The 13,100-nt window shown below is 55.1% G+C and overlaps 5 protein-coding genes across 5 annotated transcripts; 4 read left to right on the top strand and 1 right to left on the bottom strand.

Annotated features, from left to right (window-relative positions):
• Positions 1-252: 252 nt before the first annotated feature.
• On the top strand, positions 253-2,772 carry MRS44_003005 (uncharacterized protein; the record flags this gene model as incomplete). Its single annotated transcript, XM_046275268.2, has 1 exon — positions 253-2,772. One exon carries the CDS (start codon positions 253-255, stop codon positions 2,770-2,772), a length of 2,520 nt encoding a protein of 839 aa, XP_046137117.2.
• Positions 2,773-2,857: 85 nt separating this feature from the next.
• MRS44_003004 (uncharacterized protein) lies at positions 2,858-3,954 on the bottom strand (the record flags this gene model as incomplete). Its single annotated transcript, XM_046275267.2, has 3 exons — positions 2,858-3,246; positions 3,301-3,846; positions 3,900-3,954. 3 exons carry the CDS (start codon positions 3,952-3,954, stop codon positions 2,858-2,860), a joined length of 990 nt encoding a protein of 329 aa, XP_046137116.2.
• Positions 3,955-5,358: 1,404 nt separating this feature from the next.
• Positions 5,359-6,803, top strand: MRS44_003003 (uncharacterized protein; the record flags this gene model as incomplete). Its single annotated transcript, XM_065623043.1, has 4 exons — positions 5,359-5,553; positions 5,878-5,905; positions 5,953-6,396; positions 6,451-6,803. 4 exons carry the CDS (start codon positions 5,359-5,361, stop codon positions 6,801-6,803), a joined length of 1,020 nt encoding a protein of 339 aa, XP_065479115.1.
• A 531-nt stretch (positions 6,804-7,334) lies between these two features.
• Positions 7,335-9,806, top strand: MRS44_003002 (uncharacterized protein; the record flags this gene model as incomplete). Its single annotated transcript, XM_065623042.1, has 6 exons — positions 7,335-7,819; positions 7,884-8,115; positions 8,165-9,079; positions 9,142-9,213; positions 9,281-9,585; positions 9,713-9,806. 6 exons carry the CDS (start codon positions 7,335-7,337, stop codon positions 9,804-9,806), a joined length of 2,103 nt encoding a protein of 700 aa, XP_065479114.1.
• A 2,271-nt stretch (positions 9,807-12,077) lies between these two features.
• On the top strand, positions 12,078-12,521 carry MRS44_003001 (uncharacterized protein; the record flags this gene model as incomplete). Its single annotated transcript, XM_065623041.1, has 1 exon — positions 12,078-12,521. The coding sequence occupies one exon, from the start codon at positions 12,078-12,080 to the stop codon at positions 12,519-12,521; it is 444 nt and encodes a 147-aa protein (XP_065479113.1).
• Between the last annotated feature and the right edge of the window lie 579 nt (positions 12,522-13,100).

The following is a 13,100-nucleotide window of genomic DNA, read 5'->3' as shown; positions in this document are numbered from 1 at the left end:
CTCAGCAGCAACCTAAAAACCTCCACACCAAATGAATACACACCACGCTATCGATACTCACCTACTCGTGCACCACACCAAATACCCGCAAGCGAGGCAGCACGGCACGGCGAGGGAAAGTGGAAGGCAGGCTGAAGACGCCCGCCTTCTGGATCATTGTTTTTAATTACCAGAGCCTCATTTCCCGGCTCCGGCTGCTCGGACAGACACGCCACTCGCTGCAACGACAACGAAACAAACGCCCACCAAACCATGTCGTCGGACGGGCTCAATGTCATTGCTCTAATCTCGGGAGGGAAGGACAGCTTCTTCAGCCTGATCCACTGCATCGAGCACGGCCACCGTATCGTGGCCCTCGCGAACCTGTTCCCGGCAGACGAGGACGCCGGCCAAGAGCAGCAAGAGCACGCCCACGTCCAGGAACAGTCACCATCCCGGGGGCAAGACGCCACGACTGAACCCAAGACCAATCCTCGTGCGTCGTCCGCGCTGCCATCTCCCGCGGGCCTTCAGGTCATCGACCCGGGTACCTGGGCGGCCCAACCGGATGCCGAGGACCATGGCCATGGCGGACCTGACAGGGACCTGAACAGCTTCATGTACCAGACGGTTGGTCATGAAGTTCTCCCCCTGTACGCCGCCGCGACTGGACTGCCGCTCTATCGCCTGCCCATCGCTGGACGTGCGGTCCGCCATGAGAGGGACTACGACGCGACGACGACGGTCGACGCTCAGGACAGCGACGAGACAGAGTCCATGCTGCCCTTGCTCCAGGCCATCGTCGCCCGCCATCCTGAGGCCAATGCCCTCTGCGCCGGTGCCATCCTCTCTACCTACCAGCGCACCCGTGTTGAGTCAATCGCCCTGCGCCTTGGCCTCACGCCCCTGGCCTACCTATGGCAGTACCCGATCCTGCCACCCCCATCCGCAGCCACTGCCAGTGACACCCAGCTACTGGTCGATATGGCCAACGCCGGGCTTGAGGCACGGATCATCAAAGTCGCCAGCGCTGGTCTGGACGAGGACTACCTCTGGGAGCGGGTATCCAGCGAGGCAGGGGCCCGGCGTGTAAAGAGCGCGCTGCGCAAGTTTGGCGCAGCTGAGGGCGCAGCAGCCCTGGGAGAAGGTGGCGAGTTCGAGACCCTCGTCGTCGATGGACCTTCGCGTGTCTTCAAGAAGAGGATCAACGTCCCGGACGAGGGGCGGAAGATCGTGCGCGAAGGTGGTGGTTGCTCGTGGCTCCTGTTGGGGGGCGCACGGCTCGAGGAAAAGCCAGATTCTGCACAGGCACAGGAGCCGACAGTTCGGATCCCTGATCTGCTCGATCCTAGGTTCCAGACCGTGTTGGACGAGCTGCTGTCTGCACCCTGGGCAGCGCAGGAGACCAAGCACGTCTCTGCCTCTGCGAGGCAGCCAACTCCATTCGCCGCGGGTGCAGGGACTGCAACTGCCGACATCGATCTTCACCGCTGGTCCGTTCTCCCGGATCTGCGCACGAGCGAGACGTCGATCCAGGAACAGACGGTGCAGGTCGTGGCGAAGATCAGGAGTCTGGTGTCGGAGGCTTCCATCGACCCCTCTCAGATCACAAGCACCATCATTGTGCTGCGGCACATGTCAGACTTTCCAAAGGTCAACGGGGAGTATGGAAAGCTGTTCCCAAAACCCAATCCGCCGGCTCGAGTGACCATATCCTGCGGCGATCTGCTCCCGGACGGTGTCAGCATCGCTGTGTATCTTACTGCCCCCGTGTCTCAAGCATCTGACGACCGCAATGGTCTTCATGTCCAGTCACGGTCCTACTGGGCGCCTGCAAACATTGGTCCCTATAGTCAGGCTATAGACGTGCCTGTTACGATCCGTCAGCAGGCGACTGGTCTTCGATGTATCTCGATTGCAGGACAAATTCCCCTGATTCCAGCCACGATGCTGCTCCCGGCCCCCTCTGAAACTTCGCACGAGCTCCAAGTTGTGCTCTCTCTGCAGCATCTTTGGCGAGTTGGCCAAGAACTCAAGATTCAGTTCTGGACAAGCTCAGTTGCCTATTTCCCTCGGGCCACTTCTCCTGATGAGATGCAACGCAGCGCTCAGATTGCAGGGCATGCCTGGAAGAAGGCTCACGGATCTCCTGATGATGATGAGGACAATGACAACGGCCCTGATCCTTGGGATCTGAAGTACAACCCGGCTTACATGACGCTGGCAGCTCATGATGAGAAGCCCGCAAAGATTCCTGACTGGGAGGTACTCACGCTTCGTCAGCAGAACGAGCCTGACACTTGTGTCCCGCCAACCTTTGCCGTTGAGGTTGAGGAACTGCCCCGGCAGTCTGACGTGGAATGGCATGCTCACAACGGGTTGTCGAAGGTGGATGATGCAAGCCTTGTGATGATTCCTCCTCCCGAAGTCGGGATTCCAGGCTGGAATGCCTGGCATGCAATTGTGCAAACGGCAAGCGGCACTGTGATATACAGTACTCTGGCCTATTACTGTGACGAGGCATCCCAAACCTTCACACTGGGAGGATTGGAGGTGGACATGAGCAAGGCTCTCGACGAGTCCATCCGTCAACTGCGCCCCAATGAGCCGGAAATCGGCCTCAACAAGTCTTCTCTTGTTTACGTTGACGCTACTCAAGTCAAGTCTTTGTGGGAGCAAGTTGATGTGTCGACGGGATTGGCCATCATCCCTTGCCGGTCCATATGGTCACCTGCTGGACAACGGATAGCAATAGTCGGCTTGTTTGAGACGATGTTGACACAAGAATCATGATGATACGAAGATATGAAGAAATGAAAAGCATTTGTCTATCTAACTGGTTTCCTACTCATCACTCTGCTCTGTGTTGACCTCCTAACTAACCATTCAACAAGTCCATGTGGGCGGCAGGGTATCGCTCACCAGCCGTCGTAAAGGAAGCAAGGATCTTGTCGATGCTGGCCATATCGTCATCGGTCAAGTCGACGACGGTTGCGTTCTCACGGATGCGGTCCGGGTTGGTAGAGCCAGGGATGGGGATGATCTTGGGCATGCCAGGGCGTCGAGACAAGGCCACGAGCCAGTTGATGGCGACCTGGCCGGTAGTGCAGCCCTTCTTCTTGGCGATGGCCTCGATGGAGGAGACGAGCTCGAGGTTCTTGGTGAAGTTTTCACCCTGCCAGCGAGGGTTGATGCGGCGGAAGTCGTTCTCGGGGAGCTCGTCGAAAGACTTGATCTGGCCACCGAGGAAGCCTCTGCCGAGGGGAGCTGAGGTTGTTGGTCAGTTTTGTGCTATCAAAGTGAAGGATAGGGGTAACTTACAGTATGCGAGAACAGGAATGTCGAGTTCGCCACAAGCCTCGAGAAGCCCGTTGGTAAGAGGCTCCGGGGTGAAGAGCGAGACCTCAATCTCTAGAGCCGTGATATTGTACTTCTTGGCAGCACTGCGAAGGGTGTTGACGTTGATTTCGCTGCACGAGATGCCGTCAATCTTGCCCGCCTTAACATACTCGTCAATGGCAGCCAGAGTTTCTTCCTCATAGTCCGAGTTGGGATCCTTGCGGGCAGCCTCGAACTGGCTGATGCGTCCCACAGGACCCAGCGTCTTCAGGCAGTTGTCGATGCTCTCGCGGACGCCCTCTTTGGTACCGCGAGGCCGGAAATCGCGACCGAGGGCGCCCTTGATGTTGAGGACTATGCGATCGGCGTCGGCGGGATACTTTTCAAGGTATCGACGCATGAGGGTCAGGGAGTTTGCGTCAGGAGGGCCATAGAATTCACCGCCATCGAGGTAGTTGCAGCCCGAGTCGAGGGCGGCGCGGATGGCGGCGAAGGCGACCTCGTCTGAGAGGGGACGCATGGTGAGGCCTGGATGAGGTGTTAGAGAATCATTTTGGAGTTGGGTGTTGAGGGAGTATTACTCATGAGGCCGTAGCCGATAGGGCCGACTTCCTTTCCAAGAATGGTGTAAGTCATGATGATGGTATGAAGGTTGAGAAGTTGGTTGAGAGTGTGGTCTGTAGTGTTGTTTGAGATGATGGTGTGTTTATTGAACTCTCAAAGAGGTCTGTATGCTGTCTATTTATCCTTTGCGATGTCCTCAACAACCCCAGCCTTATACCATCGTCATTGTTGCCCTTACACGATATCCGAAGCAATACACGGACCCGCGATACGGAGTAAAGACACGGAGTAAGAACATCGCCCTCCGAACATGAATTATTTTCCTAAAAGGGAATACAATTCTATTCGCGTATTTGAAAGATCCTTAGAGCCATGAGGTTTCCCATACCATCGTCGTTGTTCCATGACGATGTCCGGAGTTTGACACGGAGGTAAAGACGCCGAGTTACCGAGGCTTTGGATTGTTTTCCTAAAAGGGAAAGCAGTCAAAAAAAGCGGAAATCGCACGGGGAAGTTCGAGACGGAGGAAACGCCGTGACTTTATTGTTTAACTCCGAATGTCGCACGGAGCCGGAGATTATTAAGGCGAGGAAATACGGACGAGACACGGGCCTTGTCGTTGGACAACGGGCCGTCGGTGATGTACAAATACAAGAGCATGAAGCTAGAACCCGCCAAGAAGACAGACGGAAGATGTCAGATTCTGCCTGGACTCTCTTTCGCGCATAAGAAGGGGCCTGGCTGCTGCATGCCGCAGCCAGACAGCGATTATCACTGCTCAGCCTGTGGGAGTGGCAGGGTGCCTTGCGTTGGTGTGCATCACGGGAGTTGAAAGGGTCCAATGGATGGTGGTGTGGTGAGGTCAGATGACGAAGGGGTTGAATCATAAGGGTCTATCATCCGGGGTCACGGATGTGCGATGAGGTATGTGTAGCATTCATGGCATTTTCAAGTACTTTCAAGTTGAAAAGTGAAGGCATTCAGAAAAGATATTGACTATGAGAGTATCTAGGTCGCCGAGTCGTCATTTTGGTGCTAGCTCGCTGACGTGCTCATGGCCCAATCTCGTGCCATTTTCAGTCCCCTACCCCCAGAGATCGGACTCGGCAGTGCCGCATCTAAGAATCGTCCCGCCTCTCCAGGCGTTCAATTGAAGGATGGGCCCTTTATTGATCCTCTCAGCGCCTGTAGCGCGACCCCTCGTCACAAGCACAAGAAGCACCACAGGCGGTTCGGGCTCCACTGAGACGGGACCCATGACTAGAATGGAGCCCGCGCTGGCGTCACGATGGGAGCACCTCTAACTTTTGAATCTCGAACTTGTCAACATTTTTTCTTCTATCTCTGTGTCCTCCCCTCAACGCCCGTCAGTTCCAACTGCCCCGTTGTCCGCCTTTGACGCCACCTGCAACCTTGGCGACCTTTATCTCACCAACCGCTAAACACGAGCCTGCATCCGTTTAAAAGATAACATCGATGGCTGAGGATGCCGCTCCTCATCCCGCAGCGCCGGACCCTGTGGTCCCCGCCCTGACGCGCGAGTCCACGGGACAAAGTGTCTCGGGAAGGACGCCTTCCAATGCCAATGACAATGCATCTACCAGTGTCAGTTTCCAGCTGAGCAACGGCAGACGCCAATCGTCGAGTGCGCGCATAAACGAGATACTCGAGGTAAGGTTGCCATCTCTTTCATGTTGGTTGGTGGTTGCATCTTTTGTTTGTCTTGCGCAAAGATAAAAAAGGTGTACCTCAAAACCCTCAATACATCCTCTATCCATGCCCGCGTGAATACTAGAGCGTGACAACTTCTTCTCCTCTTCTTGCGTCTTCCATCTCATCGCGCTGTGGCGCATGTGAACCCCCCTCACCCCCCGGCCATCTTTCCCTGCTAGACATAGCTCCCGATAGATCGGCCAAAGCTCGCGTGCTCGACCTACCTTATCCTTCTTTTTCTTCCTTCTTTTTTCCCTTTTGGCCCTACGATACTCGATCAAGCTTAATCCATTAGCCAAACGTTGGAAAAGTGAGCGCTGACCAGGAGCTCCGCCTCTTGAACAGAACGCCCGTGAGCGCGCCGAAACAATGGTCTCCGGCACCGCCTCCCCAAAGTCCCCCGGGCTCCCGGAAGCCCCATCTTCCCGCCCCGGACCAACTCGGCGGTGAACCCCATCATAGAGGATAGCAGCGCCGACGAGGCCACCGGCTTCATCGCACACACCCCGCCGCTCAACTACAACTCCGTCACCACAACCACAACCACAACCACAAACAATGCCGCCGTAACCTCGGGAGCCCGCGTGCGCAAGACGTCAACCCGGAGCACACGTCGGCCAAGGCCTGCCTCGCAGCATCAGAGCTCCGATGCTCACCCTCCTGCTGCCCCCGGCATGACATACTCGCGGCAGTCCGAGCCCGAGGACAAGGACCCATCATGGTGGCAGGTCCAAGCCGAAAAGTTCCAATCCATTGAGCTCGAGAACAAGGGTAGTGTTGCTCGAGATCACCTCGCCATTGGTACGCCCACCTCTTGAATCTCAACGCATCAAGTCTCTAACAACGACCTCTTAGAACGAACGTTCCTCGCCTGGCTCCGAACTTCCCTCAGCTTCGCTTCAATTGGCATAGCAGTAACACAACTCTTCCGACTCAACACTTCCCTCGACGGTGGCATCGACGCTGCAAAGAATATGGACACGCTGCGCCAGATGGGCAAGCCCTTGGGAACAACGTTCCTCGGCATCAGCATCCTCACCCTCTTCCTCGGCTACAGGCGTTACTTTCAGTCCCAGCATTGGGTCATGCAGGGCAAGTTCCCGGCCAGCCGCGGCACCATCACCATTGTCGCCTTTGTTGCCTTTGCCATCATGGTGGCCTCACTCGTGGTCGTGATTGCTATACATCCGTCCGAACGGGAATTATAAAGTCTCGGTGTTTTTGATCTTCGGGTTCGCCATGGGTGTTGATTTTTGTAATGATCCCTCGGAACTATCTTGATATGAGGATGGGAGCGTTGATGCTTGGAGTTTTTGCTTGATATTGCGCCAAAGTTTTTTTGCGCAGCGTGATTACAATATAGGTATGGGAACTGAACTGCACTGAACTGCATCATGACTTGATACCAGCGGAATGGTTATGCACCTCGGCGCTGTTTGAGGCCTGTACGAGAACCAGAATGGTCAAGTTAAATAATGGATATTGACGACATTGCAAATATTGAACACATGTTGAAAATCATGTCTTCTATCGTGCTTAGTTCTCATGATGTTGATCTCAAATCCTTCCCAACAAGGCAGGCAGACGTCAGAGCTCGGGCTGTGGTGGGGTCCTTCTCTGGAGCTCCCCTCATCACACCCACACATATGAAATCCCACCTTTCACTCATACACACCCTCGAACACTTTTGACACTCCAAACTTTTTACCCTGTCCATTCCTTTTAGAGACTCGTACATCATGGCACCCGGGATAGAGCCCCTCGACGTCCCCACCTTTGCGTCAACCCAGCTCGCCCTCCTAGATCAGGAGCTTCAGACCGAGATCAGCGAGACGAGCACCCTCATCTCCAACCACAGCCCCACGGGCCTCCAACGCGCCGGTCTGGCCTTGACTAACCTCATCGTCTCGGCGCAGCGTACCGGTTTCGGTGGCAGGACTGTTTTCGAGCTCTCGCCTGATGCTGCCACCGCCCGCGCTGGTGCCGAGGGCGAGCTTCCCGAACATGGTCTGCGCACCGGAGACATTGTCCTTGTTGCTGAGCAGCCCGCGGGGAGTGCCAAAAAGCGTGAGATCAAGGAGCTGGAGAGGAAGGGTGCGAGAGGCGTCGTGACAAAAGTGAGTCGTGGATGGATAGGCGTTGCGCTGGACGAGGGAAAGGATGAAGTTGCCTTCTCAGGAAGAGTCTGGGCCGTCAAGCTGGCAGACGAGGTCACGTATAAGCGGTATGGTTAAGCTCCTCTTCTATCCACTGACTGTGTCACTTATCTTGATATTGATACTGCCTAGGATGAATCAAACCATGGAGAAGCTGCAAAAGATGACCGAGTCGGAATACTCGAGCTTCATCAGAGTTCTCTTCGGCTTGTCAAGCCCATCACCAGTCGCCCAGGATCTGACCCAAGATGAAAACGTTGGCCAAATCGACTGGTTTGATCCCACCCTCAACGATTCACAAAAGGATGCAATTCGATTTGCCCTGGCTTCCCGCGAGGTAGCCTTGATCCATGGCCCCCCTGGGGTGAGTTGACCAGACTTGCCGATACATATTACCTCACTGACATCTGTAGACTGGCAAAACTCATACTCTAATTGAGTTGATCCTCCAAATGATCAAACTCGGCCAGAGAATCCTTGTCTGCGGCCCTTCCAACATATCTGTCGACAACATTGTTGAGCGACTTTCGCCTCACAAAGTCCCAATCCTTCGACTTGGTCACCCTGCCCGTCTTTTGCCCTCTGTTCTAAACCACTCTCTAGACGTGCTCACCCAGACATCCGAGGCTGGAGCCATAGTGAAGGATGTTCGGTCCGAGATGGATGCGAAGCAAGCCTCCATCAAAAAGACCAAGAGCGGTAGGGAGCGCAAGGCTATCTACGCCGACCTGAAGGAGCTACGTAAAGAATATCGTGAGAGAGAACGCCGTTGCGTTAGTAGCCTCATTGACGGAAGCAAGGTTGTTCTCGCAACGCTACATGGCGCAGGTGGTTTCCAGCTACGCAACCAAGAGTTTGACGTCGTCATTATAGACGAGGCTAGTCAGGCCCTCGAGGCCCAGTGCTGGGTTTCCTTGCTGTCGGCAAGGAAGGTTGTCTGTGCCGGTGACCATCTACAGCTCCCTCCCACCATCAAGTCGTCCAACACAAAGGTCAAACCGGCAATCAAAGATGGTGTCAAAATCCCCAAGGGTGCCACCCTCGAAACCACTCTGTTCGACAGGTTGCTGGCCTTGCACGGGCCTTCCATCAAGCGCATGTTAACTACGCAGTACCGAATGCATGAGGGCATCATGCGCTTCCCCTCTGACGAACTATACGAGTCCAAGCTAATCGCGGCGGATGCCGTGAAACACCGCCTCCTCAAAGACTTGGATTACGATGTCGAGGATAATGAAAACACCAATGAGCCCCTCATATTCATCGACACACAGGGCGGAGACTTCCAGAGAAGAACGAGGAAGATGACAAGGATAACCCCAAAAAGGGTAGAGCGAGCTTATACGGCGAGAGCAAGAGCAACGAGATGGAGGCAGCCCTCGTGCGACAGCACGTGGAGCAGCTCGTCGAGGCCGGAGTCCGTCCGGAAGATATTGCCGTCGTGACCCCCTACAATGCCCAGGTAAGTTGATTGTCTTGGACACACTATGTCTTTGTGAGACGTAGGCTGATACCATATCAACCCCAAGCTCGCCGTACTAGCTTCGCTCAAGGACAAGTTCCCCGGCATAGAGCTAGGCAGTGTGGACGGGTTTCAGGGCCGCGAGAAAGAGGCAGTCATTGTGAGCCTCGTCCGGAGTAACTCTGAAGGCGAGGTCGGCTTCCTTGGTGAGAAGCGCCGTCTCAATGGTGAGTTTGAAAGACTCAATTCCGGCTATTTTCAATACGCGAGGTCGGACATGATGGGGCCGTCACTAATGCAGGAGCGTCTAGTCGCAATGACACGTCCCAAGCGCTCGTTGACAGTTATCGGAGACTCGGAAACCGTTCAGAGGTAAGCGATAGCCGCTTTTGCATGCTGGGCCTCAAACTGCAGCCTCCGGTTTGACAACCACTGCGCAGATTGTTCCAGCTGTCCACCTGAGACGGAGCACCGCTAATGTGTATTACCTGTGCCACAGAGGAAGCAGTTTCTTGAAGAAATGGATGCAGTTTCTCGAAGACAACGCCGATCTGCGGTACCCAGACGCGTCCACCGTGACACACCAAGCTTGAGCGTCCTTCGAGGTCCAAGCTCGCTGAGATCGCCGGGAAGCAGAGGCCTGTCAGTCTTTACGTCGCATCGTAGGAGACTGAAGAGGGTATCAACAGCTTCTGTTCTGGAAATCATTCGGCCGATAACCCGACTGTCGGCCGTCAATTCCAGTCCGCTGTTCTGGGTAGCGAAGCTGTTGAGGAGACAAGCAGAACGGCTGACCTTAGCTTCTCCTGAAACAATGCCTAGCTCGCCGTTTCAAAGATGGCTCTGATTCCAAAGATAGTGTTGAGGCCGCTATTCTAGAAGAATTGGGAAAGGTCCCTTGTCTGGGGCAGCCTATCCTCCGCCTGTTCGTGTCGTATCCTTGATGGCTGCGAAGGCTTTCGGGGTACGGGTAGCTTCTCAAGAAACGCGGTCGCGACGCTGCCACCAGCATCCCTGCATTGTTTCAGGTCACTCACTGTGGGACCGGACCGTGGGGACGAGATCCCTGCTCCGTTTTTCTCACTGCGGAGCACCGATGGAGTATCTTGAAGGGTTCTTGAGCAACGCTGAAGCGAGAAGAACCCTTTGGCCGAGCCGTGACGGAAGAACTATCAAAATTGGTCAACTAGAAAAGGGGACGCGGTGCAAGGTGGCAGCTAATGTGAAACCCGGCGTTCTATTAAGCACAACAGGATTCCTGTCTGGTGCAAGGGAAATCGAGCAACCTTGGTTGGTGGAAGACGGACATTCCAGTGAAAACGCGATGGGAACAAAGTTGCTCACCAAGAATCGCGCATCCATCATGTCTCTCGAGCAAGGTGCGGTCCCGCCATGCCACTAGCTTCGCAGGATACAAGAGCGCCGTCGTGTCAGTTTCAGGGACCCCTTGCCCAACGGCATGCGACGCTGTCGAGACGCATCGTTAGTTTTGACAAGCCATTCAGCTCCGGGCTGTCAAGGTCTGAACGCTCAGTCCTCCGGTGTCGTGCTGCGGAGGAAACGGTAGATCAGCGGATCTTTGGAGCAGGAATGCTCCTTGATGCTGCATGGCAGACCAAGGTGGAGCAGAGATTGTCGGATACTCAACTGTCAAGCTGATTCGTAGGGACGGTGACGCGAGATCCCTGACGCAGAGTTGTCATTGATTAGCAGCTGTCATATAGAGCGGATATCTCTGATGCGAGTTGTCAGTCAGCTTGATAGGTTGTGTTGGCATCCAATTCTGGCTAAAACGGTGACAACTCACGATATGCTCTTCAGCCGCCATAAGGCTGCGATGCTAATTTAGTTGATAATGCAAGCAGGCATTGGAGGGCTCTCACTTGCTGGCTTAGACATGCATGAATTGAGATGGTGGTCTCCATGCCAGTATGTGACGGTTTTTTCCCTGCACAGTTGGTCACAGGGGTCGGCCTGTAATCAGCCTGAACAGTTAGAAACCAGACCTGTGGCGATGCCTCATGTGTTAACGACTGCCAAATCAGAGCATCAAGCTGGGATCTGGGCGTCGAGTTGGAGGGTGGCTTTCCAGTTAGGAGTTATGCTTGCTTTTTACGGTGGCACTAACGTGATGCAAGTAAGTTGAGCTCAGACCGCAGCACTAGGACTAGCTGGCGGAGGAGCCTCAGCGGTGCTCCAGACCGGGGCGGCAGATCGTCAGTCGTGTATGGTTGCTTTGTCTGTACGGAGTAGCTCTGATACATCCGTTGTCGAGCACTTGAGATCTCGCCGTCTTGTTAGCGAGAAGAGATGAAGGCTTTGAAGATGAAGATCGAGATTGGTAGAGGACAGGTCCCTTCCCTTGGCAGACCTGAGGCAGCAACTCAGGGCGTCCCAAGATCGGGCAACCCCAACTCCGAAGCACCTGCCTCAAGCACGAACCTGGCAAGCGCAGCCCGTATACAGCAGGCACCTCATTTTCCTGTCCATCTTGACAAAGGAGAATGATCGTCACCTTTCTTCTGTCTTCAATTCTCACCCGAAATGAATGTGCTAGCTAATCTTGGAGATAACGAACGAAACGACAGCCCAGACATTCAATACAATATTGACATGACAGTCGATCAAAACTAAGACGGCACCGTATTTGGCGGTACGTGCCTCGTGCATACCTAGTACGTGAACCCAGGGACGCGATAATTGGCCTTTCTTTAGGACATTGCACAACAGGATCATATGCAACAAGCACAACTCGTTTGCCGCTGCTGGGCGTACAGAAACCAATGGAGCTTCTCTGGAAGGAGAACTGGGTAGCGTTTTGCTGACAATCGTACAAGGGGGCCCTGCCTCAAGCGTCCCCCAGAATGCCCTGCACCCGGCTGCGAGCCACGAGGGAAGATGGATCCCGGCCCGTTGAGGCCATTCCCCCCTGTCAGATGCCCGTCCGTAGTCGAGACGAAGTGACCCAACGGCTCAAGAAACCCAAGGGACACAAAGACGCCAGGGCTCGTGCGCTGCGATCTCGAAGCCTGACCCTGGCCCTCGTTGGACTTGGCTTCAACGGAAACGTCCAGGGCCGCTGCTTTGCCTGTTCTGTCGACAAGACGACACGCCATGGGCCCGCGGAAGAGGGTGACGCCAGCCGCATTCTGAGCGATCCCTGTCTTGGTTCTGTTCAGGTCAACGGCGCTGCTGGCTCTCGGGCTCGACACCTGGCAAGCTCTGTCCACCAGCTTCTGGTGATGGAGATGCGCTCCATCCCCATCCACATCCACGGCCCCACGCGACCTGCCTCTGGACCTCTCTAAAGCTGCACGCCGGAGGCTGGCATTGGGTCTTTGGAATGGCAATCCCGTCTTGATCTTGTTCACCGCTGCGACTGACGGTCCTGCAAGGTAACATGGCCTGCTTTTGCCAGACTGACTACCAATGCGAATGCCATTCCCCCCGCCTGGCCCCTGGTCACCTTCGACATGCCTTGTCGCAGCCCCCCTTTCGTCCCTCCTGGTCATCCAACGTGGCATTGAACCTCTCCTCGCGCTCCAAGAGCCCGCAAGTGGTCTGGTCCCGCAAGGCTCAAGAGCGGGTTCGCCAGGCGTGCGTCTCATGTCTATCCTGCTGACCGGACATTAATAGGTGCCAGCCGCCCACTTGGACCGCTCCAACACCGTACGTATTTGTTTCAACCCTCCTCGTCCTGTCCCTCCGTCTGTCTGGATTTCTTCTCGCCCTTCCTGGACAAGGGCGAGTTGTATCGATCGCAATGCCATAAACCCGCCCGTTCCCTACCTCCCCACACTCCTTTTCCTTGTTTCACGTCGTGTCTTGCCGTGCCCTTGAGGCGACGCTCGAGCTTAGCATTGCATACGGTACCTACGCACATTGCA

The sequence above is a fragment of the Fusarium solani genome (genome assembly GCF_023522795.1).
Source record: "Fusarium solani strain SB1 chromosome Unknown bctg00000001, whole genome shotgun sequence".
Lineage (NCBI taxonomy): Eukaryota > Fungi > Ascomycota > Sordariomycetes > Hypocreales > Nectriaceae > Fusarium > Fusarium solani.
The sequence above is the reverse complement of the archived record's forward strand: the minus strand, read 5'-3'. Positions and strand labels throughout refer to the sequence as shown.